Genomic DNA, 18,227 nt, shown 5'->3' with positions numbered 1-18,227 from the left:
TTTAGTTTTCTGTCTTCATTTATGTTGGAAGTGATAGCAGAGCTGTACGTTTGAATTTTTTCAGAAATCTCTGTCAGAACATGCTATATCATGCTTAGGTAACTAGCTAAACTAGCGAGCTAACTTCCGCTAGCTTCCCGCTAACTTCTAACTCTGTTAAATGTAATAAATTTTGTTTTAATGGATGCCTGGAAGTTAAACTTCATAGTTACCCCTGGTAAAGCAGCAATGCTGATCGTTTTATTAAAGATGAAAGAATTTAGACAGTTTTTAACGCTCAGTGATGCTGCAGTGTTGTTTGACCTGAAGCATACGGAGTTTAGGACCCAGATTACTCCCAGATTTAAGAGCATCTTAGTCTGACAAATACGACAATAACGACGGCCGCTTGCATGTTCTGCAAAAAAATGTGCTTTGTCGTGTATCTGACGGACAAACACCAAACCAGTTCCACATCACTGAAGTTGCACCATTTTTACAAACCAATTCTGGTTCATCTGTTTCACTCAACAATCGGCCATGTGCGTATGAAAACAAAGGCACTGCGCACGCGCGTTTTACTCATATTCTATCGCGATATTTCATTTTCCTATCGTTGCCTAACATTATACCGGTATTACCGTGAACGGTATAATATGGCCCAGCCCTACGAGGGACTCATGTAGAATGGTGCCGATGAAATCCATAGGCAATATTGTGTTAGGCAGAAAATGAGAGAGTCTCCATGAACAGCTGTTATTTTTACAAGAGTCTGGTGCGATGTTTGGAATTCAGCCTACACTTAAAAAAAAAAAATATATAAGATGATTTAAAAAAATGTTTCCCCAGTATGGCCACGTGCATGCTTTTTCATGGAAATGGTGTATACTACTGGATTATACTAATGTCCCACATTCCAGTGGAGTAGTGATGCATTTTAGATTTTTGAAAATAATATGTAAAGTATCATAAATGCAGTCAATATTACTGCCTGTCTAATCAACAGAATGGTCTGCAACCAGCTGCTGCTGATGCAGAGAAAAGAACAACGTGTGCAGGATTGATATTTTTGTTTACTGGGGACACTGACGATAGAACTAGAACGTATTTGATGTATGATAAGCAGTTCAGCCTCACCGTCCCAGCGGTTTCTTGCTTGACTAAAAGAACAGCAGTTTTCTACTAAATGTAGCCTCTATGCTCTATCCGTATAGTAACAGCGATGACCCATTTGCATTTTTCTTGTGGCTTTTTGCTGGTGGCGTGGACAGTTTTGGACCTGCAGGCAGATGCAGAGACATTTTTGAAAAATACCCAGAGCAATACTGCACCCAGCAGGCGAAAGGCATGAGCAAAGGTGGCGAGAAAGTAGGTCAGAGGGAGGGAAGCGATGGGTGTTTGTTAGTGGGTAGGGGTAGATGCACATACAGAGCAGAAACGGTGCAGAGCGTGGTGGGAAGGATAGATGGGGTTAAGAGGGTTGAGGAAGAATTATTTTCTCTATCTTCTGCAGCTTGCTGCCATCTGGAACGTAAACCAAATGTGCCAGAAAGAGCTTTCTTGCTCATAGTCTATATTTGAGTAGTTAGCACTGTTTATCCAAACTCTTAACAGACTGCTCTGCTCTAAGAAGAGACATTTACAAGGCTCAGGACTTTGCAGCACTGTGTCAGTGCTGTCACCTCCGTTTTAATCATAACGTTTAAAATGAAATAGATGTTCGTGTGATCAGCTGTTGTTACTGGAACTATTACTGTAGGTGTGAGCCTACATGTGATCATGTCTGCATCCCTTTTGTCAATCTATTGTTTTATAATTGTGTCTTACTTTGTTACCTTGTTACTGCTCATATTTTATGACTAATCACACACCACGCAGGTGCAAGTCTATGTGGAACAGAGGGGTCGAGAGGTATTTTATGGAGAATAAAGTACTGTGTTTAAGTGACCAGTAGGTGGCACCACTAGCATGTGCACTTTTGGAGTTTGAAGCAAGTTCAACCTGTCAGTTCACCTGAGATTGCCACATGCCAATTAGGATCCACTTAAACTGGAAGAGAGAAAAAATGTAGCTAATCAAGCTTGGGGGCCATGTTTTAGAATGATGGACAAATTTACTCTGCACATCTTTTATATCTATATATGTTTGTACTTTATAGTTTAACTTGAAACTGTAGTTTATTAGTTTTGGTTAGTCTGTGAATCTGTCAAAGCGTTCAGTATCTCAAATCTAAACAGGCTAATTTAGACATTTTTGAAATGCTGAATCTTTCCCTGTTGGAAATCACAATAATAAATTGCAGATGAAACAGTTGCATGATTAAGATGCATATGCTGTCTTCTGCACTGCAGAACTTAGGCAGAATTCGATGAAACCATTCCCATAGGACACGTTGACCTTCAGTGCTTGACAAATCTGTACTCGCAGGCTGAGGCTACCGTGCCCCATTACTATTCTCCACAGGTTGCGTGCATTGCTTCGCGAGTACACTTGCAGTTGTCAGCATCAGTGTACATTTGTGTTCTCCAAAGACCTTTGTTTATTAGTTATACGGTAGCCTTTGGTAAATATTCATCCTCATCTCCCTCTTCTCTTTCCGGTGAACTGTCGTTGTCCATGTTCGTTGTCTTCCTTCTCATCCCTCTGCCTGGCTGGAGTGAGAGCAGCGGGGTCCATGGAGAGAGCTACTGATGGCTGAGGAGCTGTGCACCGGCTGGTTTCGTATCATTGCAGGTACAGTAGGTAAAACACCTTTATTTTTGCAGCAGCACATCACCTCAGCAGTTTGAGCATGGATCGACAACTTACCCTTAGAATAAGGCATGAAGGTCACCCACCACTTTCTGCTTTTTTAGAATCTCAAGCGGTTTACTCACCGGTCCTGCAGTGAAGTGGACTTTGTACTGCATTAGCTAATGCATGCTTGTATTGATGCATGACAACATATGAATGCTTTTGTTTATGTATCCACTGTGGCTACATGTTCACTGTGCTGTGTGGTGTGCCCTTTTTAAAAGTGTGTGTGTGTGTGTGTGTGTCAGTGTCAGAAAATAATAATAATGGATTGGATTTATATAGCGCTTTTCTAGGCACCCAAAGCGCTTGACGGGAAAGCTAGAAAATAGAGCAGCATAAGTTCTTCCTATCCAGACACATGGAACTCATTTCTCATAAGCAACATTCTCTTCTACTTCCTGTATGTTCATACATCATCTACCTTTTGGTTACATTTGAAACCAAATGTAATAGAATCAGATATTACAGAATTAAAGACAGTCTCCTTAGATTACCTGCTGATAATCTGCCTTTACTATAACATAGTCTACTGGTTTGTTAATTTAACAATACAATTAAAAAGTTAAATAACGTTATGTGATGTGTACATCATGTGCACAAAGGCAATAGCATTGGTTGTGTTTGCACTGATTTGAGGCTAGGTATAGAACAGGGCTAGGCAACTCCAGGCCTCGAGGGCCGGTGTCCTGCAGGGTTTAGATGTGTCCTTGATCCAACACAGCTGAGTTAAATGGCCAAATGACCTCCTCAACGTGTCGTAAAGTTCTCCAGAGGCCCAGTAATGAACTAATTGATTCAGATGTGTTGACTCAGGATGAGATCTAAAACCTGCAGGACACCGGCCCTTGAGGCCTGGAGTTGGACACCCCTGGTATAGAAGAACTGTAGGAGACCGATGCAGTACCATGAAAAAGTGTTTTAATATTAGACCAATATAATCTGAGTAAATAAAGAAAAAAATGCACTTTTTAAATTGTAATTTCATTTATTAAGTGGGGGAAAAGCTCTCCAAACCTACCTGGCCCTATGTTCAGTTTCACTAGCCACACCCAGACCTGATCACTAAAATCTCCAACAGTGCATTGACTCATCCAAGAGGTCACAAAAGAACCCAGGATAACATCTGAAGGACTGCAGGACTCACTTGCTTCAGTTGAGGTAGTTCAGGTGTAGTTGAGGTGTTCACGATTCAACAATAAGAAAAAGACTGGGCAAAAATGGTATCATCATTAACTGCTGTGGCAGCGCTAATTAGCTGCATAATCATCATACATGGCTCTCTTGTATTAGAAATAAGAAATATTGTTTGAATTGCCAACTTGCTCGTGGAAACAAATGAACTATATGTTAATGGTACTACACTACAGTGAGTTAATGGTGCCATATTTCTGATTCAGAAGCATCGAAGTTCCAGCACCAGCACAAACTGTTAAATATCTGTCATGATGCTCTGTCGGCACTAGATGACAGTGTAGGAGAAGATGTTTGTCTTGAGGCAAACATAACCGAGCATGGCTGATACTAGAAGAACAATGGGGAAGGAAATTAGCAAGGGATGGTGTAAGTGATAAGAAAGATGAATGGATAAAGGCAGGGAGGAGAAAAAATTACAAAGGTCATAGAGATTACTTAGCAAAGCTTTAGAGCTAGTGGGACCGGGGGTAAGATGAGGGTGTCGACCCTCTCCTTGGGGGCATCAGTGGTGGTTGATACGGAAGAGCTGGCCCTGTAGCAAGAAAAGGATGAAAGGAAGGAGAAGGCAGGTGACATAATGAATAACATAGAAGCAACTTGACAGACAGTAATGCAGTGAAAATAAGAAAGAAGCGTGAAATTATAAATGTGAGAGGAAGCTTTGGAGAGAGTAGTTTTATATCACAGCAGTGTAAGAATGACCTCAGGAAGAATAGCTGCTGAAGTGCTTCAGCTAATGCTGATTCTAATGAACTGAAGTTGCCCAGCTGGCTCTGCTCAAACAAGAATAACAACACGTATTTTGTCTCTTGGATTATTCTATAGTTCCATACATGCACATGTATGTATAGAACTATAGAATAGAATGCACAGGGTACACAGTTCTGCAGCACTATATACATATGAACACTATATAAAATGAACAAATATGCAAATAAATAGTGTTACGTGTGGTTATTGAATGAAGTATTGCACAGTGGTGATGGTAGTTGTGTAGTCTGTGTAAAGAGGGAAGTCCTTGGATTTGGGGGGTAGAACTTTTTTGGGAAGAAACCATTCGTGAGTCTGTCAGTGTTTGGGCTGATGCACCTATAGCGCCTCCCTGAGGAAGCAGGTTGAACAGGTCAAAATCAGTAGGCCTATATATGTGTATAGCATGTACTATTAATATGGGTTTGGTTTCTTACCATATGAGCTAGCCATGTTTTATTAATAAGTGTGTGAACGGGGCGTGTAGTGTAAAATGCTTTGAGTGCTCAAGCGAGGTAAAAAAGCACTATAATAGAACCAGTCCTGTTACCATTTACTGATACACCACTACTACTGTTACTACCTCTTCAGCTGCTCCTGACACTGCCAGCAGTAGAAATTAAACATGAGTAAACATTAGGGCTGCCACGATTAGTCGACTAGTCACGATTACGTCGACTATCAAAATCGTCCACGACTGATTTAATAGTCGACGCGTCGTTTGAAGCTTTGTAAGATCACAAAAGACGCAGGAATAAGTAGCAGGATTTAAGAGTGTAATAACGGACTGAAACAGAAGATGGCAGCACTGCATGTACAAGGATGCCAGCTGCTGTTAAACCCCGAAGAAGAAGCTGTGTCCCAGAATTCATAGCGCAGCCCAGCTTAGTTTCCAACAATGGCGGCAGCTAGTTAGCTTTAATATTACTCTTATTATTCTTTCTGGGTCACAAAATAAACGTTTAACATATTTTCAGGCGAGAATGTAGCTGTGTAAACCTCAAATATCTGCTCAGTTTATCAAGACACCACATATTTTTGTGACCGAGTGGTCGGCGGGGTTAGGAACAAAATAAATAAACTTGACAACGCCACCTAGGGGAATTACACCCCCAGGAAATATATTTAAGAAAAATAAAGAAAAGGAATAAAAGAAGACCGCACAGATTCAAGGATGCACACTGAGGCAGGTTGGCTTCCAATATTAAAACAGTTTTATTTATAGAAATGAATAAAATATTATAAATAATATTTTATAAATAAAATATTAAAAGTCAAGATGTAGCGTCATTATTGACAGTGTCCTACAGTAAAAATAAACAATCGTGGAACTTGGACTTACCAGCAGCCGTGGAACCAAAAGAAAATCACACCACAAGAATCACTGCAGACCACCCAGTGCTGTACAAAAGAAAGTGTGAAGACGACCCACCACCTGAGGTCCCAGGGCCACTGGCTCGTCCTCCTTCACTGAAATAAAACACAGAAAAGTATGTTAAAAGAATAAAAGGACACGGAGCGTCAGGCTCGCTACAAATCATAAAAAGACTAAAACACACTTTAATAACTTTAATAAAAGAAATCACACACACACACACACACACACACACACACACACACACACACACACACACACACACACACACACACACGGGAAAGGCTTATTCCCCACGGGTCAAACTACCACTCGTGCTGGTAATAATTATTCTCAGGCGTAGGCCGGTCTGGCTCCCCACCGGCTGAGACCGGCCACCCAGGCGATTTAGAGTCCCAGCACGACACTCGGGCAGAGGATCACTTCAGCCCGATCACAGAAGTATGGGTACGAACAACAGTCCAGGGTAAAATAGAACACCAGGCGAACCCAAAAAAGGTAAGCCTACTTAATAAAAACAAGACAAAACAAGACAAGACAGCAGACTCCACCAAGGAGGAGTTCACAACAGCAGCTGAGAAGGCAGTCCACTCTTCCAATTTAGGTTGGACAATTTACCATGGAGAGGTGAGTACAGCAGTGAACCCTGAAACAGATAAGTGTAACCTTAAACTCTTATAGCTATGAATGCTAATAAAAGTAGTTCTAACAGCTTACCCCAGGACCGGAGGCACTATACTCTCATTGGTGGAGATACCACGAACACCTCTCTCCGCAATGGCAGAATTAAACAGACTGCTGCGCTACAACAGGCCGGAAAAGGATATTAACACCAATTCCAGTATTCGGAGGGAATCCAAGGTTAACCGAGAGCATACCTGTAGCTGTCATATAATCGGCTCTTGCTGATCAGTCCGTCGCAGTACGCCAGCATTTACTGCTGTATCGTACCAGAAGCTCGGGAGGAATTAATCCAACAAGACATCGGCTTAGCTTTATACAGGCTAGCGCCACCCTGCAATCAATGTGCAGGTGGGTTCCCAATTAACCCGATCACCTGATACAAGGAGCGAGTGCAGTGGAAAGAGAGCGAGGGTGGTAGAGCGAGCGAGAGAGAGAGAGAATGAGAGAAGAAAAACAACGGAAGGCGAGTAGCCCATCTGGCTACATCTACCCCCCCTTTTTTGTATTGGCACCCCGACAATAACTCAAGGAACCTAACACCATGGCCTGAATATGGCAAGCTGAGCATTAGCAACTGACGCAGATTCAACAGGACGTGGCAAGTGATAAACATTTGAGTGCTGACCAGCTGTTGAACGTGCTGTTCTCCGCAAATGTGGCCCACTCACCTCAGACTGTTCAACAGAGCCCAAGGAAGAGCCTGGGGGAGCAGAGGTCGAGGGTGCTACAATCACACTGGGAGTAGACCTGAGCTCCACCGATGGAACTCTAGAGGCATCGGGAAGTGACACCACAGGTGCTACAGGGTGTGAGGGTACCTCAGGGACAAGGAGCCACAACTCGTCGTCACTCAGAGAGGTCCGCTCTGAGTCAGTGGGTACAGGTGGCGTTGTCAAGTTTATTTATTTTGTTCCTAACCCCGCCGACCACTCGGTCACATATTCAAAAGCGCTCCGACGTTTTCGGAGACGTCTGTTACCCACTAGCTCGATAGTTAGCCGGGGGCTAGGCTCGCTAGAGCCGTGAGAACACCGGACTCCCGGCAAATGTTTTCAAACCCACCGCCGTCTTTCGCTACTCAGGTTAAACATGATATATAAGTCACTTAGATAACTTAAAAATGTTATTGTTTGGCTTTTTTCAGTATTTTATTTGTTCCTGAGTAAATCGGTTTGGCTGAGATTAAAGTTATAGTTTTTACACAGCTGAATAAACGTCAAGCAGACAGCTGATTATCAGAAGTGTGAGATGCTGGAGAATTTACTCCGGTGTCCTGTTATATTTTAGATAGCAAGGAGTTTATTAAACTTCACCGAAACAGTCTGCAAATTTAATTAAAATTTAATAAACTATCATCTTGTCTTTATTTTTAGTTAGCACAGACCTTAAACACTTAAAGCTGTAAGCTAATGATAGTTATATAAGAGCAGATGCTGCTGATGCAATAAGCTGTACTTTTTACGTCCAGTGGATGCATGATCTGATTAGTTGACTAATCGCAAAAATAATCAGTGACTAGTCGACTATCAAAATAATCGTTTGTGGCAGCCCTAGTAAACACGTCTTTTCCAGACTTAAAGACCAATGGGTACAAATTACCCAGTGTCTGCATTTGTGGCTCATTGTTATTCTTTTCTTCCTTTTTCGCCCAGTAAAATCTCACTTTGCTGTTTGATTTGTCACATTTGCCCCCACCCCCCTTCACTCTCCACCCTCTCATAGAAAATTAATCAGCGCACACACACAAACACCAGCACACACCCCTCTCCGGAGGCTGGTCTGTCATCGGCTCTTCCTGTTTGTTGGCTGCAGCTGTAGCCTGCGTTGCCGTGACGTCGCACCGGTCGATTCTCATCCCAGTGCGGTGGGAAAGCACAGAGACAGAAAAAGGCAGCCAAATGAGACAGACTAGCAGAGAGACGGTAAGGTGGGAGGGAGCGGGGAGAGGAGCAGAGTGAAACTGCACCGATATTCCAAAGAGGGCGGGACACGGAGGCAGTTACTAGAGAATTAGGCGCTGTGCAGGACGGTGCAGGGCAAGGATTTTGCGCAGTAGTGACTTAATATAGAGCACGTTTTTATTTTTGTATCAACATGGGTTGTCACTTTACTCATACCCTCATTATTCTCTGTGTGACCAAAAAATAGATTCATGCCTGGGTACCTCAGCACACTGCACTGACATAAGGTAGGGTGAAGGGTAGCTGTGTAAGCATGTGTGTGTATGGTTACTCTGTTTGTGTGGCTTCTATATTTAAACCTCACATATCTGTTTGCTTCCTCGGATGCTCTACATGTAAACATGTAAATGCGCACAGTTATTTGTCAAGTAAGAGAGGTTACTAATGTAGCCTTCTCTCTTTGGGGACAGTGTCAGGAGATTCAAGCTGTAAGCCATGTGACTGCACAAAGAGCTGCAGGGATTGGCTAAGGTCATCTGTGACCTCAGCATACTGCCTCAGCCACCCCCCCTCCCCCCCTCCTCCAAACACACACACACACAACCCTCCCTCTAAATCTCTCCACCTCCTTCTCCCTTCCCTGCCTCTTTCATTTTTTTCCTCCAGTTTGCTTTTTCCCTACCTCTCAGCATCCTCGGCTGTGAAGGTTTGAGCCGCAGCAGCAATAGCAGCAGCAGCAGCATCCATGGCTCCAGCTCTGATCGACACCTAAGCCGTCCCCCACCCCTCCTCTCTCTCGCTCTATCTATCTCTCTCTCTCTCCCTCCTGAGCTAGTTGACAGGCGACGTCTGGGGGTGTTGGAGGTTCACAGTTAGCCAGGGCGTTAGCCACAAGCACACAGCTGTTCTGCTGCCATCAGTTCTACTGTGTTTTAGTAGCCAGGAGCTTCTTCTCTTCCCCCTCCCCTCACGACACCACCTTTCATTTCAGGCTCTTTGGAGATTGAGGAATGCAAATCTGCAACCATGATGGAAGGTAAGATCATTTTATTCTGTCTTTTTTATGCCACCCCATTTTTCTTTTGTAATTCAGGATAATCCTTAATGGCCTTGTTCTCGTGTGCTTCATCTCGTAGCAAGTGTATGAGGTATTTGAGGTTGAGATGTCAGAAGCTGTCCTTCTGTTTCGAGCACACGCATTTTGTTGACTTGCTTGTTATTCTTGGGAAAAGGGCACAGCCACTGAATATCTACAACAGAGGCACAATGGCGAAGCTAATTGAAGCGTGTGTACCTTTTTGTGTGTGTGTGTGTGTGTGCGCACGCATATGTCTGAGAACCCCCAGCCCCCCTTTTTCCCGCTTCCCATCGTAAAGGATTATTTGGATTTATTGTGCAGGAGGGCTTATGTACCCAGCTGGCTCACTTGTATAAATTTTCTTTGTATGGTGTGCTCTGAAACGGATGCACACGCTCACTGCACTGTATGACTTTGCCGTGCGTTCACACTACATGGCTGTTTAACCCAGCACTTGTATGTTTGCACGGGCAAGTGCACGCGTACATTCGAGCCTGCCGATGGCTGGACTGAGCCGTCTCTGTGGGATTAAGCATAGTGATGAAAAAGAGAATTCATCATTGTTTTAATGTCATGTCCCTTTAATTGGTGACATCATTAGGGGCAGGCCGGTGATGTAGGAATGAATCTCTGTAGCTCTGCAGCTGGCACGCGAAACCTTCTGTTTCATATGTCTTTGATTTCCTGGATTTGGTTTGGAAGTACAGTATATAATATATTCAGTGACCAGTTGTATGTTCTATGATCAAAAATGCAAAAGATTTGAAGTGTGTACATTTTAATTGTCTTAAGGTAGAAATTTTCCAAAAATTGTGGATAAATGCACGAGGAAAACCAGTTATTTTGGCTCTTTTGTTTTAATGTCGGATGACCTTAGGACAAGATGGAATTACCTCAGTGGCTGATGAGGACGAATCTTAGCATGCTGTCTGGTTTTATGTGATTCTCTCTGTGTTTAAAAATAAGTGACAGCTATTGAGTCCTTTACGTTTGCTTTGTAGGCAGGTAATCCACACACGTTTACAGTAATTTGGACACTGGGATATGCTGTTCACCACGCCAGTCCCCTGATTTCTGATGGATTTGTAAGCTTGAGAGAAAATTTCAGTGTTTAAAGGTGTTGTTCTGAGTAAGTAATGGCTATTTGACCAAATGGCTTATCGCTTGACCTTAACTGTGTATTATCATGCTACTGTGTCATGAATAGGCTTACTGTCACTTACTGTCTCATGTGTCATTATACGATGAACTGTGTTGTAGGTTATGATTTATATAATGGCCATATGGCTCCACCCTTTCTGCCAGACCCTGCAATTCACTTGTAACACTGAGGCCTCTAACAATGATATCTAATAAGCTCATGCTGCTCATGCAGACGCAAATAACTCGTTTGTTTTTGAAACAAAAAAGGTAACCCTGGGTAACCTTTTCCTTCCTGTAGGCCGCAGCAGTATAATATGATTCCATGTTCAGTGTTGTACTAGGATACAGACTCGCAGTGACAGCACTGGGCAGTTGGACACTAATGGACTAAACTAGAATATGATGAGCTAATTTTTTAGTGTATTGTCCTGTCATAGATCACATAACTCTCTTGGGCCAAGTTATTGGGTAACCAAAAACTACAGACCATCTATAAACCACTTACCTTCCATCAGCATGGCTAGCACAGGCTTACCATGGACTAGTGAGAGCAGGATTACAGTCAGGTGTTAAAATTGGATGCTAATCCTTGTTAGCTCTGCTTTTTAAGGCCTGCATGCTTGGCCCTGAGTAACATACAGGGTAGAAGATGAGTAGTTACTTAAATGTAACCTAGAGAGAGAGGTACAGGCATTTGCTAACGTGTTGCTAATAGCAGCCAAAGTTAGCTCCTCGTAGCTGTTCTGAGAGATGGCTACTGTCTCAATCTAAAATACACATACATTGGTCTCATTAAACTGCTTACTTTTGTTTCATTTGCTAAGATAGGTAGTCACGCTGCACCTTTTAGAGAATGTTGTGCGTTTCCTTAGCTTGGTGGTCTGTTCATTGTTGGATGTTGTAGAATCAGGCCAGTTCTGAAGTGTTGTTTTGTCATCATCAGCTGCAGCAGCCATTATTCAGCTTGGCTGGAAAAGCTCAAACATAGACCAAACCGTTTCTCACTAGTGTTGTTTAAGAGACATCACAAGATGCATGTATCTCAGTTTTATTAATAAGATCCTCTGTTCGATCGTGGGAAGAGATCCTTCTGCGTGCATGGAGAGTTATCTGCTGTGGTGACCCATAAGGGAGCAGCTGAAAGTAGCTTTAGTTCTGCATGTACCGTACATTACCCGGGTCAGTCTTAACTTTCAGTTTTTAACAGTCGTTTGCAGTAAATGTCATTTGCTTTGCTGCTGTATGTTTTTGGATTAAGTTTCTGCTACAATAATTTTTATGTTCTATTTTGCTTCTGTGGACGTTTCATTTTATCCAGTTTTAAACTTTGCTGTTTTATGCTTGTAGTGTTATGGTCCAATAAAAAAAAAAAAAAAAACTACTTTGATAAGTAGCCCTATTTTCAGATTTATGACACCACATTTCCGAGCTAATCCACCAGGTGTTTATTTTAAGAACAAGGAGAATGCTCTTGACTGATACAGGAACATTGAACAGAAACATTCAGTGTCACCATATTTGGATTTATATGGTTTTCACAGGACATTAAAGGTACATCCACACAGGAAGCGGTCTGTGGTGATTAGTGAAGTGAACTGTTCCCGAGTCAATTGGAATTATAGTTTTATATATATATATATATATATATATATATATATATATATATATATATATATATATATAAAAATAAATAAATAAGAGAGAGCGCAAAAGGTATGTCAGTATTGGTAGGGTTTTTTTTTTTGTTAATTTCAAATGGCTGCAATAATTCCTGGCTTCATAAAGGTTGCAATCTTCAGTTTTTCTTGATTATAGGTTTTGAATCGACTCTATGATTACATTCAAGGATGTAGGGAGCTACTTAACTGGCTTGCGAGGTCATCAGTGGTGCTCTCCTGTGGTTTCAAATATCATCTCTTCAGCAGGAAAACATGTGAAGTGATTTATTGCATTTAGTCTTCTTACTGTGATCATTTGCATTTATGCTGCTCGTCTTCTCACCCATCACAAATTAATTATTCGACAAACATGTTTTTAAAAGTTTCCCCCATTGGACTTAGTTGAACCAGCTACAGTTTATTGAAATCATGTGTATCCGGTCTTTAAATGATGACGTGTGAACCTGCTTCCGGGCCCAAACTACTCTGCATTTATTAAGGCTGTTGTGTTTTTAACATGTTTTAATGCTTTGTATCTTGTTCTATTTAATCTGAAGGAGCCCCTAAAAACAGTCAGTGATCACTGTTGGTCTCTGTTTTTATTACACTATTCATTTTAAAGCTGAGGTTTTAAACTGTTACAATGTAACTCCAGCCCAGCCCATGCAGCAGTATATGAATGACTAACCTCGTATTGTGGATGGATTATCTCAGTTGTTCTCCTGACTGAGGTTTGGTCCGTTTACAGCATCCTGCCATGCGATTGCATTTGTCCCTAACCATCAGGAACCTTCACGTTAACTTTTATCGAGTGGAAAAAAGTTAGCGTTCATCCTCCAGCTTCACTGTGTTTATGTCATGCTAACAGGAAGTGACAGCAGAGCTGTACATTTTAGTTTTTCAGAAATCTCTCAGTCAGAACATGCTATATCATGTTTAGGTGGGAACTAGCGAGCTAACTTCCTGCTTTCTTCTAACTCTGTTGAATTTAATAAATTCTGTTTTCATGGATGCCTGGATTTTAAACTTCATTGTTACACCTGGTAAAGCAGCAACGCTAATGATTTTATTAAAGATGAAAGAATTTAGACAGTTTGCGGCATCTCTGAGAGTTATAGTGTTCGCTTGACTTTGGGACCTGAATCGGAGTTTGGACCCGGAAACGGCTAATGACATCAGACTTAAAGACCGGATTATGCTTAGTGTTTTTAACCTTGCTGCTAACAACAGATCTAAAAACTGAGATACTTTGTATGGCAAGACTTTGAGGTAAATATAGGCCCACTGGATTTCCTTTGAAGTATTTTTCATATTTCTTATTTGAATTAGTAATACTCAAATATTACTAATTCAGGTGCTGTGGTAGCACACCAACAGTGAGAGGGCAAACACCCCCCAGGGAAGAAATGGGAGAGAGAAGAGGACGTCCAGTGAGAGCAGTGGGTTGTGAGGAATATGTAGTGGTTGATAAAGATCATCAGACGGGGAGAGCTGGAGATGAGGCAGATAACTTTATAAGCAATTAATAAAGGAAGTTCAGATTTGGATTATCTTGATGGTTAAATGTATATACGTACACTTAACTTCTGTAGCCTTGGAGACGAGCTACAAATCAGTGCATCCGTGTCCATGTTTGGTGCTCTGTGCATTACAACAGGGATCAGCTCCTATCTGTTGTTCTCTCTGATCAGTTGCATATTATGTTAAAAACCAAAGGGCTGATTAGAAGTGTCCGACCTTTCCTCTAGCGGTACTCTGGAGTCAAAACTTCCTTTATAAGGCAAACAGCACCAACATTTTTCCTCATCTACCCTAGAGCCAAAACATTTTGTGTTTCAGGCACTTACTCTTGTTTCACCTCTGCCCTAATTGTAAACTCTGTGCAGACTCTTGTGATATTTTCTGATCATGACAATGTTCAGAATGGAAAAACACTTATTTTTAATGACTGCGTGGGATTTCCTGTGGCACCACCATAAGGGATAAGTTCATGTTGCAGTCCGAGGACTGATAAGGATCGAAGATTAGCAAAATCAGTATGTTTTTGGTATTCTGTCAGAATCTTTACTACACTTAGCTGCAGTAATCATTTACTACCCTTAATACACGAAACTTGTACTGAACAATTTAGTCAGTCATAGACAGTAGGAAGCTTTAACCCTGGTTACCAGCATTTGGAATTAGACTGTCACAGGGAGGCATAGTATTTAGAGCTTGTGTGGCTGAAAGTTGGATAAACCCTTGATTTGAATGCAGGACAGCAGAGGACGGAGAGGAGCTCAAGACATATGGTGGCTTCCACTTCTTTATTGCTCTGTTTGTTATTTAAGGTTACAAGCAGCAAAATTTAAGAAACATTATTATTATTATTTGCTTAATTCATCATTTATTTGCAGTGTCACTTGTGCTTTTGGCATCTGCATTTTGTATTTTTAGGCTTTTGTGACATAAAATATATTTATTTATATTTAAAATGTTGCCTTTAAAGTTGCATAATAAAGATCGGATTCTGCTGTGCAAGCTCAGTTAAACTGATGCTGTTGAATTCAGGATTTTCTGTCATTTTCTCGGCCGAGGTGAAATGGTGAGGGGTTTTGCTCCTGGCTTGGCTGGAACAGTCTGTGATATAAATGTCATAAATACTTTATCGGTATGTAAAAAAAATATTTCATACACTATCATCTTACCGGGAGAAAGTTCAAACTGTTTAAAAATGAATATTGCTGATACGAAATAAAGAAGACGTCAGTCACTCTGCCCATCTCTGTAGTCGCTCTTTTTCTGAGGATTCCCTGCCTGCAGGTACGATCGCTAGGAGGCAACGAGCAGCTCTCAGCCCGTGGTCAGGTTTAGGAGGATCTTTAAGGTTTAAAAAACCTGACAAATTAGAGAAGAGTTCAGTACCTGAGTTTCCTGTTTCTATGGCTGCACAATGCTGCGCATTCATTTGATAGTGGAAACTGCCAGTACAGGTCAGCGCTACTAATGATTGTGTTACTAGGAAAAAAAGACAGTATAGATGTACAGTATTCGAGTGTCTGAACTCTCAGGGCATAAGCTCTGCAGTGACTCAAAAGAGCTAACATTCATCGCATACATGTTACTTTTTGCCAAAGAATGAGTGAATATCAGAATCAGAAACTTTATTAATCCCAGAAGGAAATTGAGTTGTCATAGCAGCAGATATACAACAAACATCACACACTCATATAAAGTGAGTGCAGAAACAGAGATACTGATAGATAAATATTAAGATAAACAGATAAATATCGAGAGAGGTATAAATATAAAAGTACAAGTGTGTGTGTGTGTGTGTGTGTGTCATGGTGTACAACAGTGACATTGAGGTGTGACCAGCTCTGTTCCACATGTGTGGATCTGACCCAAGTGGATGAATCAAAGAGTCTGATGGCAGCAGAAGGAACGAGCTCCTGTAAGGTTCCCTCAGACGGTGAGGTTGAAGGAACCTGTTGCTCTTCAGATTGTCAGTGTGTCATGGAGGGTGGGAGTCATTGTCCATGGTTGCCAGCAGTCTGTCACTGATCTGGGGTCTCTTATGTCATAATTGCGCAAATTATCAGGTTCTGCAGTGAATATGTGAATAACTGAGTGGTTTGTAACAAGCAAAACACTGAGCACGTCTCCAAAATATTCCTGTGACTCACATATTTTAACAATTAGAGATAAAACTGCATGTAGCTTCAAAATGCATTTTTTAATAACTATGTGCTTGTTATTTATATTGTTACAGAACCATGAAGGACATTGTGATAAAACTAGTAGCTGCATGTTTGCTCTAGAAGACTTTTGTCCTACACTGGGTCCTACTCGAGACCCAAAGGAGTAATCTGGTGTCATTTTCCCAAACCATTAACCCATGTGGAACGATGCATTGGAACCAATGCAGAATTGTATCTTCCTTCTTCTTCTTGCAGCCAACTGACACATAAAGCTGCATGAACAGCTGCATAAAGGTAAACGGGAGAAACTTACTGTCATCCATGTTTGGCAGGAGAGTGAGGCACAAAATCTAGTGTAGCGCTCTTGACAGGTTGTCAATGTAGATTGTTCGATCTACTGCGCTATATAAATACAATTGAAGAAGAAGATGCATTTTAGTATTAAATAGTCCACAATGAGACAAAATCAGACAGAGACGAGAATGGGTCTGTGGTAATTTCCAACATGTTTCTCTAAAGAACGTATGGAGGTGATCGACTACTTCTGACGTTGGTTTGTACACTGGAGAAGTGACAAGTCTGAGTCACTGGCTTCTCCTAATAATAACAAAAGTGTGTGTGCATGTAGCACAGCATTAGATAACGCTGATATGAAAAACAAATGTTTGTGCATGTGTGGTCAGGTCATCACAATGTTTGTTTGCGTGCGTCTTCCTCAAAGTGTGGCAGACACAGAGGAAAGCTCTTTGTTGAATGTGTCACAGCAGAATGGGTCTATTGTGGCCGTGCTTTACAAGTCTGACAAAGACCCAAATGAACTTTCCCACAACAAAGACACACAGAGGCAGAAATTCAGGAGGGAAGGAGATGAAGTGCCAGCAGTTGAATTCATTTGCTTGTTCTTCTTCACACTTTTCGTATCACCACATTCATCGTAGACAAGAGCCCGTCCAAATTCTGTCTTGTTTTTGTTTGTTTTTTGTTTGCGCAGACACACCCTATCGCGTGCACACACGCATAGATGAGCTAATGTAATGATAACTGAGATTCAGAGCAAGGTAAACAGACGTGTTTGTCGTGGAGCGGCGGCTGGGGGAAGGCGAGGTTCTCATGTGACGTAATGAAGCAGTTTCTTTGAATGACGTGTTAAAGTCGGCTTGAGAAACGTCTTTTTCAGAAAGACTGTTGAGACTACATGATGTGTGTTTGCTAGCTAAAAAGGAAAGGCACTGCATGTAATTCAGCTGGTAATTTTTCAGTAATATTAATATTTAATGTTTTCCGGCTATAATTACATCTTATGTCCCAGTCGGCAGCGTAGTGGTTCTTTTAAACTGAGATGCTGCGCATTAAAAAACAAGCGTGGAGTATCACAGACTGTTACCGACTGACTAAAGATGCTGGTTTCAGCCTGACAGGCCCCACGCAGGGATCAGAGGAACCTTCTGTCAAAGCAGTAGGTGATTTGCTGTCAGAGACGTGTGGTCTAATTTAATCAGGGACTCTAGTTTCATCATAAAAAAAACAGCCTGGTCTTGTGATAACGCAACTGGCGTGTTTGTGTTGTGGTTTTGAATTTAGGTGAGAGCCGGTTGAATGTAGCCCAGAGGCCTGTGCTGGGTTTTCATGCGGCTGTGATGTTACTGAGCGAAGGTTTGAAGGTGAGTCAGAGGCTGTGCTCGTTTCAAAAGTGCTTTATCTTTATCGATGATCTAGAATCATTTATTAGCTACAAACGATGAATGCTAAAGTTACAAAGTAGCTCAAATCGGATGCCTTGCTGGATATTAAATGTGAAATATTTCATGTTAAAACTTTAGTAAGTTTACAAACTGGAGTTGTGATCAGTAGCAGAAGGCTGCTTGTTGTTTCATGTGATTGACATCAATTGCTGTGACACGCTAAATTAACTGAAATCTACAGACAGGATTTTTGCATCGACCCAGTGGACAACTTATGACTCAAAGCAACGAGGTTAACGAGCTCAGG

General features: G+C 41.6%; 1 protein-coding gene and 1 long non-coding RNA gene across 15 annotated transcripts in view; one reads left to right on the top strand and one right to left on the bottom strand.

Moving 5' to 3' along the window:
- The window catches only part of sgip1a (SH3GL interacting endocytic adaptor 1a), an 84,966-nt gene that overhangs the window by 13,023 nt on the left and 53,716 nt on the right, over nt 1–18,227 (top strand). For 7 of the 13 annotated variants that reach the window (XM_080291686.1, XM_080291684.1, XM_080291689.1 and 4 more), the window contains exons 2-3: nt 2,637–2,721; nt 9,671–9,715. In XM_080291686.1, the coding sequence (XP_080147812.1) occupies nt 2,670–2,721; nt 9,671–9,715 (97 nt within the window). In that variant the 5' untranslated portion in view covers nt 2,637–2,669. Of the gene's footprint in view, nt 1–2,636; nt 2,722–8,574; nt 8,701–8,761; nt 8,967–9,670; nt 9,716–18,227 lie in introns of those variants that run through there. The other 6 variants (XM_080291688.1, XM_080291687.1, XM_080291694.1 and 3 more) reach the window with 5 other exon arrangements.
- On the bottom strand, nt 3,741–7,257 carry LOC145421405 (uncharacterized). Of its 2 annotated transcripts, XR_013902756.1 has the most exons (3): nt 6,973–7,257; nt 6,062–6,897; nt 3,741–4,501 (listed from the first exon to the last, which is right to left on the bottom strand). It is a non-coding gene; the product is annotated as an uncharacterized LOC145421405 (long non-coding RNA). The 2 variants fall into 2 exon arrangements; XR_013902755.1 differs by having other exon boundaries at nt 6,062–7,257.

This window comes from Astatotilapia calliptera, chromosome 17, assembly GCF_964374335.1.
Source record: "Astatotilapia calliptera chromosome 17, fAstCal68.1, whole genome shotgun sequence".
Classification (NCBI taxonomy): domain Eukaryota; kingdom Metazoa; phylum Chordata; class Actinopteri; order Cichliformes; family Cichlidae; genus Astatotilapia; species Astatotilapia calliptera.
The sequence above is the reverse complement of the archived record's forward strand: the minus strand, read 5'-3'. Positions and strand labels throughout refer to the sequence as shown.